The sequence below is a fragment of the Marmota monax genome, unplaced genomic scaffold (genome assembly GCF_021218885.2).
Source record: "Marmota monax isolate L192 unplaced genomic scaffold, Marmota_monax_Labrador192_F-V1.1 WCK01_AAM20220418_F8-fsc00235, whole genome shotgun sequence".
Classification (NCBI taxonomy): domain Eukaryota; kingdom Metazoa; phylum Chordata; class Mammalia; order Rodentia; family Sciuridae; genus Marmota; species Marmota monax.
The window spans coordinates 887,501-905,330 of NW_026693185.1; the positions used below are offsets into that span (position 1 = coordinate 887,501).

Below are 17,830 nucleotides of genomic sequence, written 5' to 3' on the forward strand. Positions count from 1 at the left end.
AAACTCTTATCACTCAGCAGTGAACCGTGTGAACGTTTGGTGCATCTTCTTTAATCTTCCTCTCTTTCCGCGTGTCCAGCAATCTTGAAGTTATATTGTACATGGGATTGGATGTGTCTTGTTGTTTTTATTCTGGGAGTAAAAATGAAAATATGACCTTTCATGGATTACCCTATTACTGTTCTATTGAGAGGCAGATACTCTACCTTCTTTTATTGCTTAAAATAAAAGAAGGTGGGGTTGGGGTTGTGACCAGAGCACTCGCCTGGTATGTGAGGCCCTGGGTTTGATATCCAGCCCTGCAACCAAAACAAAAGAAGTGGAACCTGAGAGGGTGTGTGACTCACTCGGTCATTTCTAGAATTTCTGACTCACCTCTGACAATGATCATTTTTACATTTCCATAAAATTCTTTGTAACCTTTTTTAAAATGGGCACCACATTGGTACACTGACCCGTTTCTCAATTTGTCGATACCTAGTTCCATGAAGTCTGCTAGCTGGATTACTTCAGAGGCTCAGCAATGCCTGGGCCTTTGTCTCACGGATGTGCGACTCTTGGCCAGTGGGCAGGTTGCTCAAGCCTCCAAGCCTCATTCTGATTGCAACATTGGAATCCTAAAGTCTATACCTTGGAGTTGGAGGGTTTACTGTAAGGTTAAAGCAGGAATGTATCTGAGCTTATTTCCTGGCCCTTCCTGGGTGTTGACAGTAGCCATTATAAATAATGTGTTCCTGGGTTGTTTCCTAACTTCATCATGAAATGTTAAAACAAATTCTCACAGACATTTTTGCTCCTATATATGTATGTATATGTGAAAAAGAAGAGTTGAGATATAGGTATGGAAAAGGCAAAAGCTCCTGAAGTGCATTCTCCTGATGCATATTGCAGAATGGTTTTCCAGACAGGAAATTGGCATCCCCCAGACGTGCGTGAGTGTGCACCTTACCACAGCCTGCATGGCAATGTTTCCCTGTGTTTTTCTAGTTTGATAGATAAAAAAGAAATATCTTTTTATAATCTGCATTTCTTTGATTACTAGTGAGGTGAAATACTTTTCTTCATATGTCTATTAGCCATTTATATTCCTCTACCATGAATTGACCTCTTTGCTTTGGAGAGGAAGGATGAGTCTCCAAGGGCTAGCTGGAGAAAAGATGCTCAGTGATAATTATCTTGGAGCCCTGGGGTGTGGAGTTGCAGGAGGAGAGTGGAGGGCCTCTTGGGACCATCAGGGACTGCCAAGGAGGCTTCTCCCCAAACCAGGGCTAGGCTTTCTTCTCAGCCAGCCTGAAATCACTATTTATTCTCTACCTTTTAGTTTATTTTGTTGAGAAATATTTGGAGTTTCAGAGAGGGCTCTTTATATTCCCCTCGAGCCTGTGCTTAGGACTTTGTCGGGGCAGATGGCCAGCTGCCTGTGCAGCTTGGGGGTCGCCCTGAGTGTCCCACTGGCTGACAGGGGAGTTTCTGCAGATCTTGCCTGAGCCTTTTACGACCCCTGCCATCCAGCCGGGAGCCGTGACTGCTCTGTAACCTTCTAGATTTAAATCTGTTGCTGTGTCCCCTCATGGTGTCACAGAGCAGCAGAGCCCATCCGTACTGATGTCTTCATACCATTCTCTCATCCTTGGATTTATAGGATAAAGTAAACCCTCTGCCCTAGAAGTGCTTATTGATTACCAAAGTACATAGTAAAGCCTAAGAATACAGTGCGGCTGAGTGGCCAGTCCCAGTCCTGAGGATGACAGTAAGCCCTGGAGAGCGGGCCTCTGAAGTCTCTTCTCCTGGGAGCAGGATGCTTCCTTTTCAGTTGTCGTCAAGATAGTAAGCAGTGAGTGACAGAAACCAGCAGAAGGAGCCTGGCTGTGCGATTCCATCCACATTACGAAATTTCAGAAAGGACGGACTTATCCATGGTGACAGAGAGCAGATCATTCCTTAGGGGAAATGGCCCAGGCTGAATGGGGAGGGACAGAGGAAGGAAAGCAGAGGAGCTCAGGGAGCGTCCTGGGCAGGGGATGATCCTCTGTGGGTCCTGCATTCCCAGGTGTGCACACGTGGACGCCCATCCCATGTGCATTTTAAATACATGCTGGTCAATGTCAATTATATCTCAGTAAAGCCACTTAAAAATTGCAAGCTGTTTTGTAAAAAGATCATCTATCTCACTTTATGCTAGAAAAAAATATTTTTTTCTTAGGAAGCTGTATTATGGGGAACACTTAGTAGAATTGGGAGACTAAATTTCATCTTCACACATAGGTAAATGGGGGTTTTGGAAGGCCGAAGGATCCTGGCAAAAAATAAAACCCAAAGGCATCAAAATGCAGCACAGTGCTCCTGCTCCATCCCTCTTCCTTTCCTGAGTCTGAAACTTAAAGGAGGCTTTTAACGTAATTTTTTGGTAAAAACAAAGCATCAGTGGAATACTGTGGCAAATGACTTCGGTGCCTTCCTCCCCGCCCCTCTGCCTACTCCCTCAGCACCCCCAGAACAGAGGTCCTAGGGCAGAGAAGTCCGTCGAGAGTGCCTTCACATGTTGGCAGGCTAGAAGGGCTGGGCATTTCCACACAAAAAGATGTTTGCTTCCCTTGCATTTTGACTCTTAATTTTTGACGCAGTGGGGAACTCCATCACGGCTGCCGTTTAAAATGTGACAATGCCGTGAGTTCCGATTTCCTGGGTCACAGGGGTGTGACTGAAAACCAAAGGCAGTGCCTGCTGCTGCGGCCCTGGTCCACTCCCCCACCCGTGCACTTGTCTTTTCTCTGGCCAACTGCTTTCTGGCCTGATGGGGAGTCCCTCTGGGAGATGGAAGCTGGAATCTGTACAGCCTCTTTTCAGGCCCCTTGATTTTAATCAGAAATACACAATTATTCTTTTCCTCCAAATAGAGAAACTCAATCCCCATTTTAAATTCAATTATTGTAATTGCAGCATTCAGAAAAATAGCACATTCATTTTCTAATAAGAGATTGTGGATACCAAATTACTGCATATCATATGTCAAAACAGGAAACTTGAGACTGGCAGGCTAGTGGGTGTTTTTATCTTGGCAATTTGTATTTTCTTGCAGACAATCCTACCCTTGCTTGTTTGTGATATAGAAGATGGGGGTTTTTAAGCTATCCTAAAATAAAAACTGTTGTTGGGTACAATTTAGGTTAAAATCCCAGTTATGAATATGATGAATTCTAAGAAGCGCAGAAGTAAAGACCGATATCCATTAAAGAGAAGAAAGAAGGCTCTGTGCCACGATCCTATGGAATGGTGGCTCGAGAGGCCTTCAGACCTTCTTGAACCACCATCTAGCATTTGGAAATCAGTTAGTTTCAAGCCACAATTTGATCTTTTTACCCAGGTTTTTCACTACCTTGTTTTTAAACACATGGTTGGTAAAAGTTGATAATGTGGCCATTATGTCCCGGCAACACGAGAGCACCATGTTCTCCTTTCCTGTTCAATCCCGCTCGCTTTAGCTGGCTTGAAGTAAGTCAAATGTAAAAAGAAATACTTCAGGATCTTGAGCTTCCTGGTTCTCTTAAGAGTAGCCTTACACTCTGATTTCTCCAAGTGTGTGTGTGTGTGTGTGAGAGAGAGAGAGAGATTTTCTGTGGGTCTCCCTTTATCAGTGATTCCTTGTCTTTCTCACAGTCAGCTCAGACCCACTGTCGTGCATTTAGTGGCCATTCCATCAACCCCCATGCACTTCTCCATCTCACCCATCAGATACTCTCCAGGACAGCTTCCCAGGTGCTTTGCTACTTGATTGTTGATTCAGCTTCCATGTATATTCACTGAGCACTACTAGGTGCCAGGGTCGGGCTGGAGCAGATGTGACTAGACTCTGAGCCACACTCGAGGAAACTGACCACCAGGGCTGGGGGTGCTGGAAGCCGACAGCTGATGTCTGCTGCAGGGTCACAGTAGTAGGAAGCTGTCCTGTGCAAGGGGGCAGAGCAAGTCTAGTCTGTCAGGCTCATGAGTGCCTCCTAGTCCCTGGCCTGGGGGTCAGTACCTCTGAGAAGCTTACCTCTTCCCAGCATTAGATTATTAGGTTAATTTTGCTGGACCAATCCTGAAATCAGCCTTGCATGTACGTAATCTCTGTGCATAGGTCTCCAAATATTTCCAGTTCTGACTGGTCAGAATCTGTGGACAGATTCCAAAATGGCCGGCTTCCTAGTTGTACCAATAATCACTTGATGTTTTTTATATCCATTCTATCTATATTTATTTAGGTTGCCAATTTGAATTTGAGTGAATGTCTTAATAATGTCAAAGCCCATAAGTCATTACTGTGCTATATATAACTTGTAAGTTCAAACTCCAAATCTTCTATCTGTACATTTTACTGTAGTCTCTCTGTGTATGTTACTGACTACTCTTTAGCCAAAAAAAACGTTCAACTATGTCCTCAAAAAAAAAATTGTATGTGTCAAGAACATAAAGGAACATTTACTGAACTCGAGAGTGTCTGGCCTTCCTGGTATTCTGTCAGTGAAAGAAAACCATCATCACCAGGACCATCTCTGTTGTTGCTACTTCCTGCCTTTGTTGGGTGGTCGTTTCTGGTTTGGGGCAGCATGAGATCCAGTCTTCAAACCCCTCCCCAGCAGGAATCCTTGCAGAATATCATTTCCCCTCTGGCAATACAATGGTACATAATTCAACCAACATTTAAATAAGTATTAAGTTACCCCATTTCTGTGTGTGATGTAACATATCTTTCATGGAAAGAGTTGGCAAGATTATTTCTTCCTGGCTGCTTTCACATGCTTGAATACACTTAATTCTCACAGAAGTCCCGTCAAGCATGTATCATCCCCATTTACAGGTTCAAAAGATGTGAAGCACCATCCCAAGCCTACATGGCCATTAGATGGAGGGGTTGGAATTTGAACCTACGCCAGGCTCAGATTTCATGAGCCTTCTGTGAGTCGGACTCTGTGCTAGGCAATCCTTCTTGGGAGGCTGTCCTGTGAGGGATAGGAATGGTCTGATGGCTAGTACCTGCTGCCCATAGTCACTGCAACCTCTTCTGTCTGAGCCTTCACACTTTGCCAGTCAACTGGGAAAGTATTTTCCAAGTAGTTTCTCTGTGTGGTGCACGAGAGGGAGGTGGTGTTACTGGCTATGAACATGAACTTTGGAGAACACAACTGGGTTTAAGTACTGTCTTTGCCATAGGAAACCTAAACTTCTCTCTCTCAGATGGAAGGGTATACAATTTCCCTTCCAGGTCAAGATTTTATTTATCTATTTATGTTGTAGTTGCAGATGGACATCATGCCTTTATTTTTATGTGCTGCTGAGGATTGAACCCTGGGCCTCACACGTGTGAGGCAAGCACTCTGCCACTGAGCCACAGCCCCAGCCCACCAAGATTCTTCTTTACCAGCTGTTGGCAGGCATTTCTAGGGAAAAAACACTCTGGCATCCTCCCTGTGGAGGAGCCCTATCCTGGAGAAGCCATTTTGCTGAGGTAAAATGTGAAATGCACTTCAGGAGCCAGGCTTTTCCAAAACAGAACATTCAGAGCTGCCCTGCGCCATGGCTCTCCCTCTCCCTCTGCCTGAGGTGGACGTTGCCCCTCTGGCAGGGAATTGAATCATGGAGGTGCCACTTAGCATGGAAGGCAGCAGCTGCATTCAGCTACTCACCACCTCAGTGGATGGGAGGACGAAGGGTTTGCAGCAGCTTCATTACCTGGGGAAGAAGAACCCGGAGCTACAGGCACTTTAAGAAAGATGCTTTTACTTTGAGTGTTGGAGAAAATAGAACAATTACCTATTGAAGGCAAAGTGGATGAAAAACACCTCTGTTCTTACAACCCTGATCATTTAATCTATTCATGTTCCTTCTGCCTTCCTGAAGACGACGCAGGCCAGACGTCTGCTCCTGCCGGCTGTGTAGTCCTTCTCCGGGCAGACACATGGTGACTGCCTGGAGGTCCCAGCCAAGGGCTCACATTTCCTGCTCCTCAGAGGTCAGAAGCTCTACAGGCAGCATCACCCATGCAGAAGGAGCCACAGGAGGGGAGGGGTCCACAACCACTAAGCCATTGGGCATCTTGTAGGGTGTGAAAGATGGCACCAGGCCCTGTGAGGATTTTAGGGAGAGCCATGCTGCCCTCTGAGGAACTTGCCCCCAGCCTGGGGGAGCAGGGTTGGTATCTAGAATCAGTGAACAATTCTATTCTGTTTCAACTGGAGCCAGGTAGATTGTAAGCATCTGGCTCACACTTAAAAGAAAAGATACTGTTTTTGTTGAAGAATGAATGCTATCTAACATGTATTAAGGGCTTCCCATGTGTCAGGCCGTGTTCTAGCCATTAGTGCTCATTATGTAGACTCACACACTTTATATAGTAACTCAGTTAATGTTCTCCATAACTCGAGGTAGGTGTGCTCAGTAGTCCCTGTGATAGATGGTGAAACTGAGGCACAGAGACATTAATTACCTGTCAGAAGCCTCACAGGTCATATGCACAGAACCAGAATTTGAACCCAGGCCATCTGGCTCCACAGTTACACATGAAGGACAGGAGTGGGTCTTGCCAAGAGCCTGTTGGCATCGTGATCCATGCTGAAAGCTACCAGGGTTTGTTACCTGCTTGTCTGCTTCTGTTCCCTGAATCTTCAGCCCCCTCTCCCTTTCCAGAACACAGGCCCTCTGTGATTCCGCCCCACCTCTCCCCTGCCCGCCAGGCCCCTCATTTGTAGTTTCTCTTACTGAGCACATTTCTAAACGAGGACGGTTGCTCTGCTTTAAGGACGTACAAATGGCTTGCCCTCACCTGTCAAGCATGATCCTTGTATTTTACCAGGCCCATTATGAACGCAATCTTTCTGTCGAAAATTTGCATACCTCCTTTCTTGAAAAGTAATGACAGCAATTTCTTTCCCTCCGCTCACTTTCTGAGTGTCTCATTTAACGGCACCTGTGAAACCGACAGGCACAGAGATGAGAAGTGAAAGAGAGCAGTTGATTAAATCATCATCAAGTCGGGCCTCAGAAAGTCAATTCTGCTTGCCGTCTGCAATGATATCCTTTTATCTTAAAGTAATGAGCTATGGCACTTTTGCATCGGGTAATGCGATAAGTTCTATTAGCATGTTCCATTTGCCTCACAAGCAAGGGCAAGTCATTTTAGCTAGCTCATATCACTGCAATCAAAGCAATTGGCTTCCCAGGCAGAGAAGAAAGGGAAAAGGCTCAGGGTGATTTCTGTGGATCACAACACAGCGGAAAAAATAGACACTTGTATTATTTTAACCCATAACATACTTTTCCTTTTTACTCATCAGCAAATTTGGGCTTTATCAGCTAACACAGGACTCCAGAAAAAAATAAGCTTTAGTTGAAATGCCTGGGGGGCTCCACCCCAACCCAGGGCCACAAACAACCAGGATATGGAAAGGAAAAAGTGTAGCCTTCCAGGGTCACACCCACAGTTCTGCCAAGCAGGGTGACCTACACCCACCCCCTCCCCAACACGGTGTCTCCTAGGAAGCCCTTGCTGCACGGTGTCTTCAAAGTCATTGGTAATCAGTCCCCAGGCAGGTACGGATTAATGCCATTGATGACTTAGAATCAGTAAATCAGTGACAAAAGAGGCAAAGGATCTGTTGCTTAAGCTTAAAAGAGATCATTCACAAGCCACCAGCCCTGACTGTCAGTTGTACCTTTGGACAAGAAACTCCTTTTCCTGAGTTTGGCAGCCATTGAGGTTTGCGGGCTGTAGGTTTTCAGTTGGTTTCATCTCTGGGGTTTAGGCATGTTTACACTTGGCAAAAATGTGACTTCCTTTCCTCAGAGGGGAAAAAATGCTGACCTCTCCAAAGAATTGCAAAATATTCACTCTCCCTTCACTTCCAAAAACCCAATTTTTTTAATAATCTGAGTGGAAATTTACAGCATGCAGATTGTGTTATGAAATATACCTGGACTTGGAAGTTGTAGTAAGTGGGAAAATGTGGAGAATTAATTTGTGAGCTTTCAGACTTCAGGTTTAAGCAACCTGATATCTATCAACATATTTGCACTTCTAATAAGTGCTCATAATGGACTTGCACATAGTAGGCTCTTTAATATTATTTGTTGAATGAAAATCTGTGATTGTCTGGTTGGTGCTGGAGGGGGAACAGGATGTGTTCCCTTCACCCCCTCGGATCACACATTTGATTCACGTTGGTTCCTGGAGCTCTGGCCATTTCAAACTCAGAACGTGTAAACTGCCAGATTCCAACAACTCTGTACAGGAATGTGAGGTTATCGGTTCCGAATTCCAGAAGCCTCTGAAGGTTTGCCCCGTTTGTCTGCTGAATGGCTGAGATTGGAGGCCTCCTTGTTCCCAAATGGGCTCATGTAATGGTCAGAAGCTCCGTCCTTCTAAGTTGTTGTTTGGAACATGCATCTTTTAATTAGACTTTCGTGTCATCCAAGTTATTTTTTATTTGATCAGGTATTGTTATTGTTGAGGTAGAGGTGAGAGCCAGTGACATCATTTAACTGTCAGTACAAGAACCTTAAATTGTTTTCAGGATTAAGATGTTCTTTTTATTTCAAGGACTCCAGGAGCTTTAAATTTCACATAAAATCCAAAACCAGCATAAAAGCAATCTAAATGAATATGGATGTGGTGGTACTCACCTGTAATCCCAGCAACTCTGAGGCCAAGGCAGGAGACCCACAAGTTCCAGGCCAGCCTGGGCCACTTAGTAAAACCCTGTCTCAAGGTAAACAATCAAAGGGGCTGGGGAGGTAACCCAGTGGTACAGCACCTCTGCTCTCTGTCCCCAGAACCAGCAGCAGAGCAGTCCACGGGCCGTGAGACAAGAGTTGGGTGGCAGGCGCCGAAGACGAACAAGGCACCTGTGTTCAGCCACCAGGTTGCCTCCTCAAGCCTTTAAATAAGATAATAAATATCACATTTTCTGCAGGTGGCTTCTTCTAAAATTGCTTTTAGGTGAGGGATGTCTTTATGGTCTTAGATAAACCACCTGCCCCAGAGGGGAATCGGTTTGTTTTGTCACTGGCCAAGTTAAATTGTTCTTGATGTTAGATGCTGTGGTTTACAAGTTGGGGTTCCCCCTCATTTTCCTCTCATTTCCTTTAGGCAGAAAGAAGAATAAAATAACTTTGTTCAGCAATGGTGTTCAGCCCTGACATCTATGGTGGCAATGATAAATGGATTTGAGATACGAAATAACTGTTCCAGCAAGGTCCATTGAGCAGAATAGAGAGCAGTGCCCTCCTCAATGTCATTGTATGTGATATATTCAATGATTGCCACTCTCTGCTTAGGAATGCATTCCATCACAAGGCACCTACAATTCCATCACGTTCCCACATCCTGAATGAGGCAGAGAGGTGTCATAGACCTTGACTTATTTCAGTTTGGTCCAAATTCTTAAAATACACATATTGAGATTTTTCCAAATGAAAACACATGATGTTTGCTTTTGAGAATGTAAAATAACATCATAATCACACATTTCTTGGGCCTTTAGTGGAAGACTTTTTCTTCTGTTCCCCACCCCCATGCTCTCTCTGCAGTTCTAACCCTGCCAGTGTGTTCAGACATGCTCTCCCTGTGTGAAGCAGTCAGATTAATGCTCCCTCTACTTTTGATCTCTGGAGTCACCTGTCTTTTACATCCTGCTTTACTTATGCTGCACGGAATCAGCACAGTTTAAACGCTTCTCTAGAAGAATGAGGTTGGCTGACTTACCAGTGTGATGGGGCGTGGAAATACAAATATGACGAGACACGGCCCCTAGCCCACGAGTCGTTCTAGGAAGGAAGGCTGTGGCAAACAACAAAACATGGTTTTCTACAAGAGCACTGGAAGAGTCAGAGAAGGAACTGTATTGTTTGAGGTTTTTTGGGCGGGGAGTGTACTAGGACTTGAACCCAGGGGTGCTTAACCACTTAGCCATATCCCCAGCTCTTTTTATATTTTATTTTGAGTCAGGGTCTCACGAAGCTGCTTAGGGCCTTGCTAAGTTGCTGAGGCCAGCTTTGACCTTGTGACCCTCTTGCCTCAACCTCCCCAGCTGCTGGGATTTCAGGCATGAACCACCACACCCAGTAAGAAACTGTATTTTTAAGATGAAAAGCGGATTTGGGGGTAAAATTTGGAGGAATAGAATTTCAGGCAGAGGGAACTGTTAAGTGCAAAGAAAGTGCAGCCTGCAGGTCCGAGTGTTCCTGCAGTGGCTGGAGCAGGGTGTGTTAGGGTCGGGCTGCTCGACAGGTGCATGCAGCTCCAGGCCAGGCCTATAAGAGGGGCACAGCCATGGCAAGTCAGCGTTGAAAAACTCTAGAACAATCCTATAGCATAATTTCTTGTCTCTTAAATCTAAAAATAAAAATTTGGTTTTTTTTCATTTTTCTAGAAATTCATCTTGTATTAAACATATATAATATGTGCATATGTGTGTGCATACAATCACACACACACACATATTTTTTTAACAGCCTATTTGTTGTCCAGTCCGATATTGAACTCATGGGTTCAAGTGATCCACCTGGCTCATTTTATATTGTATTTTACAAAAATATCACTCAACATATTGGAAAGTAAAGGAAGCCAAAAAACCAAACCAAACCATCCTTGGCCACAGAAAGCTCAGGAAGCACTGGGTTGAGGGAGAGGGGTTAGATTTGAGGTCTTCATAGGCCTTGGGAGAAGGAAGCATCATCACGTGGAAATCTGGAGATGCACTCTGGCCAAGAAGAACTTGGCTTAGGAAAGGAAGGGTGGACAGACCCTAGAGAGCTGTCATGAGCCTGTTGTAATGATAAACACAACCCTGAGCTGAAGCTGGGGCCACAGCCGTAGAGATGGAGAGGATTTAGAAGGTGGAGTCGAGGACATCGGGTGAGAGAGGAGCCTGCTGTGCTGTGGATGATGGAAGGTGATGGCAAGGCTCTTGGCTGTGCAGCTGAGTGACTGCGGGATGATCTGCTTCCAGGCACCGCCCAGGAAAGGCACAGGTTTCAGGATGCAGACAATGTGGGATCCAGACTTGGATGGACTCCAGACTTGGATGGACTCCCAGCACAGTCTTCCCGTGCCTCAGGAGGGAGGTCGACGTAGCAAATAGCAGTGTAACAGGTGGCCTCTGCCCCTGTGTGCCCTGCACCGCTGGCCGTCAGCTGTTCATGTGTGTTGACTCATTTTATTCTTGCCTATTCAAAATGCTAGTATTGGCCACATCTTACAAATAAATAAATGGACGCACAGGGTTCAGATAACCTTCCCAAAGCCACCTAGCTGGCAAATGTGGGCCTTGAGGTTTTTTTAGACTCAGTGTTTCTGGAACCAAGGGACTCTTCAGGGTCTCCCCTGGAAAGAGAGAAAAACTACAGCAATACAGACGTAATTTTGGGAGACAGTGGCATTAAAGAATATGCAGGGAAGGAAGGGCTGTGAAAAGGTCCCAGGACAGAGCAGCATTCGGGTGGGTGCAAAGGGACAGCTTCCAAGATGTCCAGCTGAAACACCGAGCACCCAGCACTTGGGATTTTCAGAATTAGATTATGTTACAATCCACAATGTAGTGCAGCCATTCGGTAAGTGATGTTCCAGGTCAAATATGACAAACTAAATCAAAATATTTGACATATGTGCAAATAAAAGCAGGTTGCAAAATGTTAGGAATTGATTTTCATTTCTTAAATGGGGAGGAGAGCTGTGCATGGTTCCTTGAAAGAAAATGCTAGAAAGAATGACACTCGTGTGCTCACATGTTCACCCGTGCTTTCACAAATGCATCCAATGAGCACGTATTTTTAAACAGGGAAACATTGAGTGAGTGGGGGTCCCTCTGAAGAGCCCTGGGGGAGGGGCTTAACTGGGAAAAGAAGAGGTGTCCCCACAGGTCACATCCACTCCTGGAGCTGCGGGGAAGAGAAGGCTCAGATGGTGTCGCATGTGGCCATGTTGGGGTGGTCAAGACTTTTGCAGGCAGCCAGTGTCCTCCTGAGTCTGCTCTGTGGCTGAGGTCGGCAGTCTGTGCATCCTGTTTTCCTGTCTGTCTGTAGTGGTTTGGGTCCTGTCTTGGCAGGACCCAGGGCCTGCAGTCCTTCCCGGGAGTGAAAGGGCTAGTTGTTGCTTTTCATTTCTTCCTTTTAAGATGGAGAAAATATTTTGGGCTTCTCACAAGGGGCTTTGAAACCTTGTCATGGAGAGGACCCATCACCTCAAGCTGGTGGGTGGTGTGCACCCTGTTTGCTAATAAACCAAAGCAGGACCCTCGTGTCAAAATGCTGGAACCGGCTGGATCAACTGGGACCCCTTCCTGCATTTGAGCTGCCCTTTCCACTTCCCAGCCTCATCAGCACCCAGACCTGAACTGGGAGGTGGTCCGAGTGAACTCCTAAAAGTGGGAGTGGGCATCTAGGGATCAAGGGCAGATACTTCTTCCTTTAATCTATGAAGACCAAGAATCCCTTGGCCACAAATCCACCAAAGACACAAAACAGGGTATGAGAGCGGACAGTGCGTGAAATGTGAACTTGAGACCATGAATTCTGCCCATGTGACTCCATCACAGCCTCCTTTTTTTCCTAAAGCAGACCCATAAAGTGCTGCCAGCCAAGCAGAAATCCTCCTCAGGCCCAAGGCTGGCCTTCCGTCTGGGCTTGTCAACAAACCCCCTTTATGAGTGGAACAGGCCTCTTGTATGTGTCGCGCTCCTGGCTCCTCACCGAGTGCGCTGGGAGCCAGGCGAGGCAAACGCTGGGCGCTGTTTGCTGAGTGCGTTTATTGCCTTTGCATAATTTATGAGCTGGAGGGTTGACCATCATTCGTCTCTGCCAGGGGCTGGCACTCGAGGCTCCAGAGAGCGGAGCTGTAAATTGGATGGTGCGCTCCTGCTGAGCTCACGGCAAAGTCCTCGGGTCAGTATGGGAATTTAATACCAGAAATGGAACTGTTTTCTCAGCGCACCATGTGGGCCCCGGCGCAGCGGAGACGGTCTTGGCAGACTCCACGGCTGGCCCGCCGAGGAGCTGTCACTCACCCGCGTGTTGTGTGGGGAGCCTGAGCATTTTTAATCGGCTTGGCATCCGTGCTGCTTCCATAATGGATACCAGTAGGTCTCAGTTCTTCACCATATGCTTAGCTCTGGAGACAAGGTGCTTCTGGGTATATCAGTAATTACTTGATGCAGAATTAAGTGGACCTTGAAATTAGAACTGGACTGTTGGAAAGCAGGAAGCTTAACACTTTGATAGAAATAACCATTCCCAGGGACATCCTGCTGTTGGGACGGGGGCAGGCATCGGTTCTCTCCCAGGCTCCCCAGCACTTCTCCCTCAGGCGCACAGAGCCTCAGGGGTGTGGGCAAATGCTCTGCCGCGGCCCTCGGCTGTCCCTGATCACCTCCCGAGGAGACTGAGCATCTGGAGAAGGAGCCCCGCCTGGCAAAGAGCTCCTCTCCTCTTCACCTCCTGCACCATGCCTTGCCACTCCTGAAAACGTGCCCAGGACTGAGGGGCCTCCAGGAGGGCTCGATTAAAGGCAAGGGGAGGTACACTGCGAGGAGAACACCACTGTCCTCAACCATCTGTTGGTTGGGGCCTTTGGAGGCTTCATTTCGCCCATTTTCTTCCTCAGCTCATTTGACTTATTGTAGTAGAAAAATCCCTCATCAGGCTAAAGAGCATGGCTTAAGGTCATCTGAAGCTGGAAGAGGGCTGGAGGGGTGTGGTTGTCCTTGGTCGAACCGTGGTCACTGATAGTTAATGATCCTGTGGCGCTCAGGAGCTGAGAGGAGGGGGAGGACATGTCCCAGCCCTCCAGTCTGTAAGATCACAGTGCAAGTCCTCAACTCCTCTTGGGTGGAGTGCTGGTGTGAAAAGAGGAAGTAGTCACCAAACTGTCCACTTGGAGTGGGCTCTTACATCACCTTCCATTGAAGATGCTCCAACAGTGGCCTAAGTAATAAGATCACTTACTGTTTTCTGAACGAAAACATCCAGAGGCAGCTGCTCTGAGGGGTTCAGTGGCTCTGCTCTCCGCCTTCCGTTCCCTTGCAACATCCAGCTTGTGTACTTAGGCTTTTTGCCACAATTTTGCAAGATGGCTGCTATGGATCTGGACATCACATCTCACACAGTCATGTTGAAAGGCAAGTTGCAGATGGTTCCTACCTTTTTCTTTGCATTGAGAAGAGAAGATCTTTTTCTAGAACTCTCAGCAGACTTCAAATCTCATTTTTTTAAATTTATATATGACATCGAAATGCATTATAATTCTTATTACACATATAAAGTGTAATTTTTCATATCTCTGGTTGTATACACAGTGTATTCACACCAATTCGTGTCTTCATACCTGTACTTTAGATAGTAATGATCATCACATTCCACCATCATTAATTACCCCATGCCCCCTCCCTTCCCCTCCCACCCCTCTGCCCTATCTAGAGTTCGTCTATTCCTCCCTTGCTCCCGCTCCCTACCCCACTATGAATCAGCCTCCTTATATCAAAGGAAACATTCAGCATTTGGTTTTTTGGGATTGGCTAACTTCACTTAGCATTGTCTTCTTGCAAATGCCATGATTTTATTCTCTTTTATTGCTGAGTAATATTCCATTATGAAAGGAGAAAAAGAATACCTACGTTTTCCACCTCAGAGGGTCAGGACTAGGGAAAGGGAGTTACAAGTGGCTGTGGGTGTTCACCCGGCAGTGGCCACTCGACAGCACAGCCGCTTCCCATTTCTGTCCATACCTCTGTCAACGCCCATGTCCAGGTGGCCACACTGAAAACCTTGGTGTCACCCTAGACCAGCCCTGGTGCTGGCCTCCCATCTCCATGTGTCATTGAGTGCTGCTGGTTCTCCTTCAGGATGGCTCCACCATCTGTTCCTCCCTCTCCCACGCCAGGCCCTCCTGGGTGGCAGTGATTACTGGGTGACAACCGGTATTCAATGGAGATGACTCTTAGCATGGGGTGACCTAGTTCCCCCCTGTGCATCCTCTCTCCTCTACCCCACCCCATGCCAAGAGCCCTCTTGATGGAGTGTGCTCTGTGCATGCCACAGCCCTGCTAAACTGCGCCTAGCTGAGGGCATCCACCGTCTTGGGTAATGCTCTCACAATGCATAGCATTATTTTCTCAGTGGCTGTTGAGTGAGTGAATGGATATATATATCTGCTGAGCATTTTCTCTAACAAAACACACTCCCCTTTTTAAAATCCAGTATTGATTTACATAACTCTTTTGATATTTAAAAAGAGGTGTTCTTTTTCCTTGACTCGCAATGGGGAACCCAAAGCTTGAGTTAACTGTCCTTCTCTGGCTGCCCCACAGCCAGCTTCACAGTTGGAATTTGAGACTTGTTGGGCTTGGTGTGGTCTGTGCCCCTGGTGGTTCCCTGCCCAGGCTGTGGGTTTGTCACCTTGCCCTTCCATGGCATGTTTTCTGCAGGGATTGTTCCTTCTGTTCTCAGGGGTCACAAATGGAGCCTTGCCCCTTATATCTGTTTCTTTCAATATTGAAAAGGCAGTGTCCAGAGATTTACCTCCTTTCCTTTAGAAAAGCACCAGGAGAAATTCCCGAAGTTGAAGGTAGAAAGTCTGTCATGAAATTGATTTTGCTCAGATCCCATTTAGGAATCACATTTCCTCCATCCGTGGCCGGGCTGGCTCCTACTGGGAGCCCCGTCTGCTGAGCTGTGCTGTGGAGGGGCTCACGGTGGGACCAGCACCTGCTGCCCTGACTGTGAGGGAGCCCCGAGGTACAGGTGTCAGGTGGCCTCAACAGGACAGCGTTCCACCTCTGGTCCTGTTCCCTCACCCTTGGGCTGAAGAAACTGCAGCTCACAATATATTTCCTATTTCCTTTACTTGTCTTGCCCTTTTCAGGAGCAGAAATAGCAAAAGCAAAAGCATAGTCATTGCACTAACCTTTATTCTCTTCTCTTCGTTTTCAGTGTGACAGTGACAGTGACCAGGAAGAGAAGGTAAGACCCCCCCCCGCCCGCCGTGGGCATAGTACCCAACAGGCCATGAGCACCATAGTGCTCCTTCAGGCAGCCGTGGGTGGGGTGCCAGCTTCTTGCTGAGAGCACCTGTTCCCTCCTGAGATGGGCATCGTTCACAGTGACCTCCTGTAAGAGGCAACACGTGTAGCTTGTGAGACCCACTGTTTAAAACAAGCTCCTTAACATTGCCTGCATGTGACACATGTGACACTGTTCACTTTATGGAAGGCTACTAGAGACCCAGCACATTTTTAAAGAAATCCTGTTAGAATCCATGGTGGCAACATTGAACTTGCTAGCTATGAAGCCATTTTCTGCCTTGCTCTTACTGGCCTGTTTGCCTCCTCCGGTTTTCTGTATGTGTGGCCTTCCTAACAGAAATGTCAAGGGCAGTGTGTCCAGACATCCCATGGGGGTTGGGGTGGACAGGTGGGAGCTGCTGTCTTCTGTGGGTGGATGGCCGGGAGAGGGCAGTTCTTCCAGCAGGTGCAGCCTCTGTGTGTCCAGATCAGCATGGATCCAGAAGAGAAGCTCAGTATTTGAGCTTCCAGAAGATTGGACCACAACCTGGTAAAGTGAGCTTTCTGCTGCCTGAAACAAAGTGGTTATGTACTTGGTCCCTCTTTCTCCCTATCCCAATCTGCCAACCAAACTCCTCTGAGTTTTTATTGCTGTTTTATGTTTTTAACAAAGTTACTTGAGCATCACGTTTTCTATAATGCTTGGCCCAAAAGGAGGGACGGTCCTGCCCCCCGCCCCCCCCCCCCCATTTCCAAGTCTGTGCTCTGACTCTGAGCTCCTAAGTTCTTGCAGATTTTACTCAGAATCCTGCAGTTGCATTTATTGAGCTCTCTGCGTCCAGCCCAGGAATTTTCCCTTCTTCTCTGTGCCGGTCTCCAGGAGAGATCCAAAGGCTCTTGTTCTGCACTGTCGTTAATTTGAATTCAGCATATGTAGCCTGTTATAAAATGCGAGACATCATCATTTGAGCAGGTCAAGCATATTCAGATGAAGACAAATGGTGCTTATTTGATTTCCTTAAAATCAGGAAATGAAAAAAGTGCTCTCTGGAGAAATCATGTTCTGCCTGACTTGGATGATAGACCAATGCATGTCCCCCAGATAAGAACAGGCTCTCGCCTGGAGGTTTTTATCTCTGAAGGACGGCCAGGACTGTCAGCTTGCTGACATGTGCATTATCCATGTCACTTTAAACAAAGTGACCTATGGAAGGGTGTGCTGTGCTGTGACATGGTAATGGGCTGTTGGATGACAGGGAGAGTACACTCTGGAAGGGGCTGTGGGTTATTCTTTTGTTTAACTGACAAGTAGGAACTTCCTCCCTCCAGCCCGTGCGAGTCTCAGCTCCTTGGAAGTAGGACCCCTGGTGTCTCAGGCAGCCAGTGTGTAGTGGGTGCCAGGGATGAGTGAACAGCAATAATGCTTCAGCATTCCCAGTGTGGTCAGTGCCCACTGAGCCACCAGTCACGTTCACACATGGCAGTTATTGTCTAGCTCTGTCAGATGTTGCTGGCACCCAGAGAGGACGGGAACCTTCTGGCCATTCCAGGAAATCTGTGGGTGGTGGGGCTCTCACTTCCCAGGTCTGGCACTTCTCCAAGTAAATGGGCCTCACGCAGGGTTTGACAAGGCAGACTTCCTTCTCAGGAAGGAAACGTGGATTCCAGGGGCATCGAGGTCAGCAGTGGAGGTGGGAGGGTGCTGCAGTGCGCTCCTGAGTCTGGCTCTGCCGTCGCGGTCTTGGCTGCATCCTCAGGTCCCTCGGGAAGCTCTTCCAGTGCCAGTGCCTAGGCCTCCCCAA

At 47.0% G+C, this 17,830-nt stretch overlaps 1 protein-coding gene across 8 annotated transcripts in view; it reads left to right on the top strand.

The window, feature by feature from the left end:
* The window catches only part of Auts2 (activator of transcription and developmental regulator AUTS2), a 1,155,764-nt gene that overhangs the window by 836,143 nt on the left and 301,791 nt on the right, over positions 1 to 17,830 (top strand). For all 8 annotated transcript variants that reach the window (XM_058583037.1, XM_058583034.1, XM_046456012.2 and 5 more), the window contains one exon: positions 15,958 to 15,987. In XM_058583037.1, coding sequence (XP_058439020.1) covers positions 15,958 to 15,987 — 30 coding nt within the window. The remainder of the gene's footprint in view (positions 1 to 15,957; positions 15,988 to 17,830) is intronic.